Source organism: Muntiacus reevesi, chromosome 2 (assembly GCF_963930625.1).
Source record: "Muntiacus reevesi chromosome 2, mMunRee1.1, whole genome shotgun sequence".
Classification (NCBI taxonomy): Eukaryota; Metazoa; Chordata; class Mammalia; order Artiodactyla; family Cervidae; genus Muntiacus; species Muntiacus reevesi.
In genome coordinates, this window is record NC_089250.1 from 211617404 (window position 1) to 211627888 (window position 10485).

The window sequence follows — 10485 nt, forward strand, 5'->3', positions numbered from 1 at the left end:
AGTCTGACTCTTTGTGACCCCATGGACTGTAGTCTGCCAGGCTCCTCTGTCCATAGAACTGTCCAGATGAGAATACTGGAGTGGGTTTTCATTTTCTTCTCCAAGGGATCTTCCTTGCCCAGGGATTGAACCCTGGTCTCCCACATTGCAGGCAGATTCTTTACCATCTGAGCCACCAGGGAAACTTTGACTTACATACATCGTGAAATGATTATCACAGTAAGTTTAGTGAATGTCCATCATCTCATAGACACAGAATTAAAGACATAGAGAATAATTTTTTTCCTTGTGTTGAGAACTCCTAGGATTTACTCTCTTAACAACTTTCATGTATAACACATAGCAGTATTCATTATATTTATCATGTAATTTACATCCCTAGTATTCATTTATCTTAAAACTGGAAATTTGTGCTTTTGACTGTGATGGTTTGGTGGTTTAGTCGCTAAGTCGTGTCCGACTCTTGTGACCCCATGGACTGAAGCCTGCCAGGCCCCTCTGTCCATGGGATTCTCCAGGCAAGAATACTGGAGTGGGTTGCCATTTTCTTCTCCAGGGGATCTTCCTGACACAGGAATCGAAACCGTGTCTCCTGCATTGCAGCCGGATTCTTTACCGACTGAGCTACGACTGCTTTCCTTCAATTCCCTCTGCCTGCTCCTGCTCTGATAACCACAAATCTGATCTCTTTTTCTATGAGTTTGTTTTTGAAATATAATTGACCTATAATACTGTATTAGTTTCTGTTACACAATATCCTGATTCGATACATTGCGAAATGCCTACTATAATAAGTCTAGTTAGGATATATCACCATATAAAGATATTACAAAGTTATTGACTGTTGTTCCCCACACTGTACATTTCAAAGGCATGACTCATCCCTTTTGCAACCGAAAGTTTGTACCTTATAATCTTCCTCACCTATTTCTTTCCTTCCCCCAACCTCCTCCCCTCTGCCACCACCTGTTTGCCCTCAGTATTTATAACTGTTTCTGTTCTGTTATGTGAGTTCACTTGTTTCATTTTTTAGATTCCACACATACATGAAATCATACAGTATTTGTCTTTCTGTGACTTATTTAACTTAGCATAATACCCTCTAGATCTATCCATGTTGTCTCAAATGGCAAGATTTTGTTCTTTTTAATGGCTAACATTCCATTGTATACATACACCATAGGCTGCTTCTGTATCTTGGCTAATGTAAATAAAGCTGCAGTGAACATATTACACCAAGCTTTAACATGGCAATAATTACCTTAAATGTAAAGAGTCTAAATACAGGCATCCCTCAGAGAAATTGTAGTTTTGGTTCCAGACTCCCCAATAAAACAAATACAGCAATAAAGTGAGTCACTCACATTTTTCAGTTTCCTGGCGCCTATAAAAGTTATGTTTACACTATATAGTGCTCAGATGATCCATCAGGCCTGACTCTTTTCAACCCCATGGACCTCTGTCCATGAGATTTTCCCGGCAAGAATACTGGAGTGGCTTGCCATTTCCTCCTCCAGGGGATGTTTCGAACCCAGGGCTCGAACCTGAGTCTCTTCCATCTCCTGCACTGGCACATGGATTCTTTACTGACACCTCCTGGGAAGCCCCTATGCTTACACTACACTGTATTCATTAAATGTGTAATAACATTATGTCTAAGAAAACAATGTGCGTGCTTGCTAAGTCGCTTCAGTCGTGTCCACCTCTTTGGGACTCCATGAACTGTAACCAAGCTCCTCTGGCCATGGATTCTCCAGGTGAATACTGGAGTGGGTTGCCATACCCTCCTCCAGCGCATCTTCCTGACCCAGGAATCAAACCCACATCTCTTACATCTCCTGCACTGGCAGCCAAGTTATTTATGATTAGTGCCACCTGGGAAGCCCAAGAAACAGTGCATATACCTTAATTTAAAATAAATAAATAAATAAATAAAATAAAAACACCTCATTGCTGGGAATTCCCTGGTGGCCCAGTGTTTAAGACTCTGCTTCAACTGCAGGGGGTATAGGTTTAATCCCTGTTTGGGCAACTAAGATCCCACATGTCTTGAGGTGCGGCAAAAAAATTGTAAAAATAAAAGTACTTCATGGCTTAAAAAGGCTAACCTTCATGAGCCTCACAAGTCATAATCTTTTTGCAATAGTAACTTCAAAGATCACCGATCACAGATCATCATAACATAATAATAGTGGAAAAGTTTGAAATATTTCACCAAAATATGACACAGAAATGCCAAGTGAGCAAATACTGTTGGAAAAACAGAACTGATAGATTGTTCAGTACAGGTTGCCACAAACTTTCAACTTAAAAAAACACACAGTAGTGTGAAGTGCAGTAAAAGAAGGTGTGTCTCTGCGCCAATTAAAGAATTCTACCACAATAGTCAAGTTTCACTAATAGAATATATTTGTTGTTGTTGTTTAGTTGCTAAGTCATGTCTGACTCTTTTGGGACTCCATGGACTGTAGTTTGCCAGGCTCCTCTGTCCATGGGATTTCCCAGGCAAGAATACTGGAGTGGGTGGCTATTTTCCTCTCCAGGGGATCTTCCCAACTCAGGGATTGAACCCATGTATCCGGCATTGCAGGCATATTCTTTACCATCTGAGCCACAATATGTAAAAGAGGATTTATTAGAGGAATTGGCTCAGGCAGTTATAGGAGCCAAGAATTCCGACAATCTGCCATCTGCAAGCTGGAGAACCAAGAAAGCCAATGGCATAATTCAGTACAGTCTGCCCACTGGGGAGAGGAGGCCAGACTGAGTGTGCTGGGGGGATGGGGAAAGGGGCAGGATGTCACGGTCACAGTATGGGAGGGACAAGCCCTGGGGCCCTAACGGCTACTTCTTGGGGGTTGGACACTGGGTGGAGGAACAGGTTAATCTCCTAGCTGTGGAAACTCTCCTTTCAGTTCCTCTTTTTCTAGCATTTGCTTCTTGGAGTCAAACACACACACACACATACACACACACACACTTCACTCCAACACACCTGGTCACCTCCACCAGGCAAAGCCTTCTCCACCAACTCCTGCCCAACCTCCTCCTACCAGAAGCTCTGCCAAATCAAGACAGCCTCCGTACTCTCCTTCCAATGGTCACTGGGCATTAACTGGAGGGATTTTGGAGCATCAGTCCCATCTTGGGTCAAGGTGCTGTTTCTGGACAGGAGGCTCAGGAACGGGAGGGAGAGACTAGCATTGTGTTGGAGCCCCCAAGTCTCATCCTCCTCTCAACAGCACTCCCCCACTACCCAGAGTCAGCACTCTCCATACAAAGACAGCTTCATCCCATCCTCATTCCCACCCTCTGGGGACACACACAGCACACCAACACATATTGTGGGCCCCAAGCACCATCAGTTCAGTTCAGTTCAGTTGTTCAGTTGCGTCCGACTCTTTGCAACCCCATGGATTGCAGCATGCCAGGCTCCCCTGTCCATCACCAACCCCCGGAGCTTGCTCAAACTCATGTCCGTTGAGTTGGTGATGCCCTCCCACCATCTCATCCTCTGTCATCCCTTTCTCCTCCTGCTTTCAACCTTTCCCAGCATCAGGGTCTTTTCCAATGAGTCAGTTCTTCACCAAAAGTGGCCCAAGTATTGGAGTTTCAGCTTCCAATGAATATTCAGGACTGATTTCCTCTAGGATGGACTTGTTTGATCTCCTTGCAGTCGAACGGACTCAAGAGTCTTCTCCAACACCACAGTTCAAAAGCATCAATTTTTCAGCCCTCGGTTTTCTCTATAGTCCAACTCTCACATCCATACACGACTACTGAAAAAAACCATAGCTTTGACTAGACAGACTTTTGTTGGCAAAGTAGTGTCTCTGCTTTTTAATATGCTGCCTAGGTTGGTCATAGCTTTTCTTCCAAAGTGTTTTTTAATTTCAAGGTTGCAGTCATCATCTGCAGTGATTTTGGAGCCCAAGCACCATAGTGGTTTATATTTTAACAGCTTTATTGATACGATTTATAGACCATTTCACAATTTCTTCACAATTATTGATACGATTTATAGACCAATTCACAATTTCTGTTTTTTTAGTATCTTCCCAGAGCAATGCAACCATCAATAATCAACTGTAGAACAATTTCATCACCCTAAAAAGAATACTGGAGTGGATATTCTCACTGTACCCATTAGCAGTCAATCTCCATTTCCCCCAATGCCCCACCCCAGCACCATCAGATCTACTTTCTATCTCAAATAGATTTGCCTACTCTGGATCATTTTTATGAATGAAATAACATAATACACACCATTCCCTGCAACTCACTTACCATAATGTATTGAAGGTTCATCCATGTTGTACCACAGATCAGAACTTTATCCCTTTCTATGACTGAATAATATCCCATTGTATAGATATACTCTTTTTTGTTTATTCATTCACCAATGGACATTTAGGACGTTTCTTCTTTGAGGCTGTTAGGAATGTTGCTCCGAACATCTGTACACAAGTCCTTTTGGTTTTGTTTTTTATAATGTATTTATTTTATTTTTGGCTACACTGGGGCTTCGTTGCTGTGTGTGGGCTTTCTCTAGTTGTGGTGAGTGGGGGGGCTACTCTTCGTTAGGGTGCCCAGGCCTCTCGTTGCAGGCGCTTCTCTTGTTGGGAAGCTCTAATTACCCAAGTTTCAGTAGTTGTGTTGCAAAAGCTTTGTTGCCCTGCAGCATGTGGAATCTTCCCGGACCAGGGATCGAACCTACATCCCCTGCACTGGCAGGCAGATTCTTAACCACTGGACCACCAGGAAAATCCTGTGTGTGAATTCTTTGGTGGACATATGTTTCCATTTCTCTTTATTTCTTCTTTATATCTCTATATCTTCTTTATTTCTCTTTACATCTTCCATTTCTCATTATTAGAGTAAATACCTAATAATGGAATTGCTGGGTCATATGGTAGAACTCTGCCAGGGGGCTTCCCTGGTGGCTCAGTGGTAAAGAATCTACCTGCCAATGCAAGAGATGCAGGTTCGATCCCTGGTTGGGAATATCCCCTGGAGAAGGAAACAGCAACCCACTCCAGTATTCTTGCCTGGGAAATCCCATGGACAGAGGAGCCTGATGGGTTACAGTCCATGGCCTAATTCAGTACAGTCTGCCTGCTGGGGAGAGGAGGGGGCCAGACTGAGTGTGCTGGGGTCGGACATGCTAGGTCGGACACGACTTAGCGACTAAACCACAAAAGGTAACTCTGCCTTTTGAGGAATTGCCAGACTGTTTTCAAAAGCAGCTGCAGCATTGCACAATGCCATCAGCTTTGTCGGAGAGTTCTAGTTTTTCTACAGTCTCTGCGACACTTGTTATCATCTTTTCGATTCTAGCCATCCTTGTAGGTGTGAAGTGGCATCTCTTCGTGGTTTTGATTTGTGTTTCCCTGATGACTAATGGTGTCGGACAAATTTTCATATGCACCTTGACCATCTGGATATCTTCCTTGTCTATTCTGAATGTCTATGCAGATCCTTTGACTGTATTTTTTTTTAAATTGGGCTATTTGATTTTTATTACTGAGTTGTAAGGACCATGGACGATATTAAACAAAAAGCTGATTGAAGCTATTTGCCCAGAGCCAAAGTCTTATTTTCAGAGTCCCTGAAGTTTGGCCTCTGGGCACGAAACTCTCTGTCCTTCTGGCCTCATCTCTTTCCAGCCCAGCCCAGTAGGTCCACCTCACTCAGGCTTAGGAACAAGGCACCTCTTCCTGCCTGTACCCCAAGCAACTCAGAATAAACCGGTCTTCACAGATGAAGAATCTGAGGCTCCAGGTGGGTGAGGACTTGCTCAAGGTCACAGGACTGCTGAGAGTGGAGCTGGACTCCAGTTCAGGTCCATCCATCTAAACCCCACACCTTCTCCGCGCAATTTCTCTGCACACTGGCTTGTCTGGCCCTGGTTGTTTTTCAATTTGCAATATGCTCACGTTGCCTCTGTACTCATCACAATGCTATGAGGTAGATCATGTAGACATCAGTTTCCTCATTTTGCAGAAGAAGAAACTGAGGTGAGGAGTGGGGATGTGACTTTCCTTGGCCTCGCAGGTAGCAGAGAGAGCTCACAGCACAACGAGTAGGAAGCCCACTCTCGAGACAAAAGCACCTAGTCTCAGGCCCCCACTGCCACTCTTCTGCCCCAAAGTCACCCCAATAACCAGCACTTCACTGAACTTCAAGAACTTTCTCCAGGGCAACATCCACCCAGCACCAGCTGGGCCCTCTGGCCGGGCACTCCCAGCCCTGCCCAGCCCAGCCCCAACTGGCCCAGCCCAAGACCTTTGCTCCTGCAAGAAGTGGGACCCTGGTTTCCATGGGCCTCGGCTCTGTTTACCTCACCCCAGGGCTAGGACACTCACAGAGGAGGACACAGGCTTCAGGCCTGTAATTTGAGAGATGGGACAAGACAGAAAAACCCCTAGGCCTGGTTCCATGAGGTCCCTCCTCTCACATCAAAGTGCCCCAGGTTCTGACTAGATTCCAAAGGCAGGTAACAGGGTAATATCCCATTATCAGTCATTCATGCCAGGAGGAGGGAGCCCCCCCCCCGGGGCAGACAAGGCTACAAAAAGGCAAGAAAACGATGCTTTTCCTCCATTCAAGTCACTAGATCAGGGACTTCCCTGATGGCTCAATGACTAAGGCTCTGCACTCCCAATGTGGGGGCCCGGGGTTCAATCCCTGGTTGTGGAACTAGATTCCGCATGCCCCAGCTAAGGGTTCCCCTGCCGAAAAGAAGATTCTGTGCACACAGTCAAATAAGTAAAAAAAATTTAAAAAGTCACTTCATCAACTTTGTCTTCAGGACCCAACGTGGTTCCAGACACTGAAGACATGACAGTGAATAAAGCCAGCAGAAACCCTTGGCTGGTTGGGGGCATTCTGAATGTCCCAATGGAGCTGACATACCAGAGCAGAAAGTGAATAACAGGCACTGTGAAATGCTAAAAGGAATGTAAAATATAAAAAGGGGACAGGACATTGTGGGGTGAATAGCGGCGATTTTACATTTTTATCTATTTTTTTGGCCACGTGGCCCTTGGGGGAATCTTGCGGGCTAGCTTGGGGGATCTTTACCTTGTGCTGACCAGGGATTGAACCCTGGCCATGGCAGTGAAAGCCTGGAGCCCTAACCACTGGTCAGCCAGGGAATTCCCAGCTGTGATTTTAAATAGTGTGGTCAGGGGAAGGCCTGGCTGGGAGCAAAAAGCTGAAAGGTGGAAAAGAGTGGGCCATGTGGTCTCTCCTTTGTCCCTGTAGAGGACGCGGCAAGGATGGGGCCTGAGGAGAGGGGAAGAGAGGGACAGAATCTCCAAGGTCACCTCTGTAGGGCAGAAAGCAAGGTGAGCGATAGCTCAGATGTGGGAGCAAGGCCCCTAAGAGATAATGTCTCTGACTTCCCACCTTTGCCGGGATCAAAGGTCTTTCACCATCGTTTCAACAAGGTGGATCTGGGTCCTGAGTCCCCGGGGTTAGGACCGGGGCTCTGTGAGAGGAGGGTGTGGGTGCGAGGTTTCTAGGAGGCGAGGCCAGGTCAGCGAAAGGGATCCAGGGACACTGTGAGGGTGAAGACCTGGGAACTGCGGAGGGGCTAGAGAATCTGAGTTCAGCACTGGCTCAGGGGTGTCTTAAGGGCGCCTTTGCGGGCTGCCCCGGCTTCTGAGTCCAGACGCCCAGGACTGGCAGTCCCTTGGGCCTTGATTAGGCCGAGAGCGTGCGCAGGGGGGAGCGCTGCCTCGGAGGCCAGGGGGACCAGGAGCAGGTGCGCAGCTCCGGGGACAGCCGCCCACTCGGGTAAACAGCTGGGCCACGCCCACAGAGGATGGCCACGCCCACACTGCCCGCCCCTTCCCCGCGGATCCCGGGCGGCTGGCAGCGCCCCCCTCCCCACGCCTCCTTGCTGGGGGTGGAGTGGTGGAGTGTCAAGCAGGTTGTACTTTTAACCCCATCCCCCGGAGAATTCCCTTCCGAGCACTGGGGCGGGGGGGTGGCCAGGAACGAGGGGCTGGGGCGCAGGTCTCGGCCCCGCCCTCTCGGCAGCCCGCACCCTGGCGCCTCGAGCCACTCCTGGTCAAGTGCTTCCTACCGGTGCGCTTTAGTGAAGGTAGAAGAGGGGCCACGTCACTGTCCCCAGGCCTGGGAGAGCGCGGCTCCGCCCCTCCCGCCCCCGCCGGAGCGCTGGGCAGGGATCGAAGACTAACCGGCCCCCTCCTAGGGGCCAGCCCAGTCGCAGCCGCCCGCCTACAAAGCCACAGGCAGGTGCAGGCGCAGCCGCTGCGCCAGCCGGCAGAGCGGAGCCGTTAGCGCGCGCCGTCCTTGTGTCCGTCCGTCCGTCAAGCGGGGCGTCAGTCCGTCGGCTGCACCGCGGCTCCAGCCCAGGCCCCAGCGGCCCCGGCCCCTAGTCGTCCCGCACGTGGAGCCGCCCGGCAGAGCCGGCTTTGGCGCGGCAGCCATGTCCATGGGCCTGGAGATCGCGGGCACCTCACTGGCCGTGCTGGGCTGGCTGTGCACCATCGTGTGCTGCGCGCTGCCCATGTGGCGCGTGACGGCCTTCATCGGCAGCAGCATCATCACGGCGCAGATCACCTGGGAGGGCCTGTGGATGAACTGCGTGGTGCAGAGCACGGGCCAGATGCAGTGCAAGGTGTACGACTCGCTGCTGGCGCTGCCGCAGGACCTGCAGGCTGCCCGCGCCCTCATCGTCATCGCCATCCTACTGGCCGTCTTCGGGCTCCTCGTGGCGCTCGTGGGCGCCCAGTGCACCAACTGCGTGCAGGACGACACGGCCAAGGCCAAGATCACCATCGTGGCGGGCGTGCTCTTCCTGCTGGCCGCCCTGCTGACCCTCATCCCGGTGTCCTGGTCGGCCAACACCATCATCCGGGACTTCTACAATCCCTTGGTGCCCGAGGCTCAGAAGCGCGAGATGGGCTCCGCCCTGTACGTGGGTTGGGCGGCGTCCGCGCTGCAGCTGCTGGGGGGCGCGCTGCTCTGCTGCTCCTGCCCGCCGCGCGACAAGTTCGCGCCGACCAAGATCGTCTACTCGGCGCCGCGCTCCACCGCGCCCGGCACGGGCACCGGCACGGCCTACGACCGCAAGGACTACGTCTGATGGGGCGGCCGCGGGAAGTCCCGACCACTCCCACAAGCTGGCGCGCCCACCAGTCGGTCTGCAGCCTTGCAACGGAGACCAGCCCCCGCCCCGCAGACGCCAGGCTGCTCCCTCACTGGACTGGGAGGGGCCCGCCCGGCGCCCACTTCCCCAACAGCTGGCCCTCCTCGGCCCGGGGAACGGGACTGTGGAGCCCAAGGGCCTGCCAGCACGAACCTTTGAAATCTTGCCCCTCTGGTGCGCGGAACTGGGGTGACCACCGCTACTTGCCCGCCCAGTCGGACTGTGGCCACGAAGTTCTCTTTGCGCAGGGACCCGCAGCTTTGAAAAGGGGCCACTTGATATTTTTCAATAAAAACCTTTCGTTTTGCAGTTGCTGGCGCCTCCTTATCCTGAGCGCAGACAGGCCTCCTCCACCTACTTGCAGAACTTCCCCATCCCAACCCCCTGCCTCGCTCGCGCCCCCCAAGGATTGGCTCTGGCTGAATTCTGCGCTGCTCCGGCTGCTGCGGAATGAAGCTTAGAGAGTTTCAATAAGTTGTAAACTGAGCTGGGTACTCACTAGCTAGCTGGTCCTTTGGCCTATTCACTGGGGATTCAAACAAGGAAGGCCCATTCCGGAGGGGCGGGCAGGTGCACTCCGGGGCATGGAGGAGGTGGGGGGATGTCAGGGACCCCCTTCTCCAGGTTTGGGCCTGGGACACCGGCCCTCCAAAGCGCTCCCCAACGCCTGAATCGCCCTGCGGCGTGTGAAAGAGCACATTCAATGCTATGATTTCATATTTGGGAAAGGAGAACAAAAAGATGTATTGTTTTGGTAAAATACACCACCAAAGGAAACTGGGTAGAGTTGTGTCCCCAGGAGGAGAGATGAGAGCGAGGCCTCGTTTTTTTCCGCTGAAACCCTTGAGGGAAGGAAAGGGTAGGTAGTGGGGAGGGGGTACTCAGAACTCTCCAGTGACACTCTAATGCTTAAGGTAAACAAGGCTGGAAGCACTTGTGTCTCGGAGGTGTAGGAGGTTCAGGCAGTGGGAAAGGGGCCCAGTGTCCAGAGCCAGGAAAGTGAGATTTCACCTAGCTGGGTGGATAGCAAGTGAGGGAGGAAGCAGCGATGGGACCCTGGGCCCTGGAGAGGCCAAGTCACCGGGAGTCTCGTATGCAGAATTACAGACCCTGGATTGTACTCGACTGTTACTGGAATCATGGAAGGGAGGTACCTGATCAGATTTACGCTCTAGAATAACCTCTCCAGCTGGCCCTGTGGCTGAGACTCAGGTAGAGGAATGAAGGCAGGAGACCATCTTAGAGGCTGTGCAGCTGTCATCACGTGAGATGATGTGCCCAGAAATAAAGCAGGGACAGAGCGG

At 50.7% G+C, this 10485-nt stretch overlaps 1 protein-coding gene across 1 annotated transcript; it reads left to right on the forward strand.

Moving 5' to 3' along the window:
* The first annotated feature begins 8125 nt into the window (after positions 1–8125).
* Positions 8126–9450, forward strand: CLDN3 (claudin 3). The gene has a single exon (XM_065920381.1). It carries the CDS (start codon positions 8459–8461, stop codon positions 9116–9118), a length of 660 nt encoding a protein of 219 aa, XP_065776453.1. The 5' UTR covers positions 8126–8458; the 3' UTR covers positions 9119–9450.
* Positions 9451–10485: the final 1035 nt, after the last annotated feature.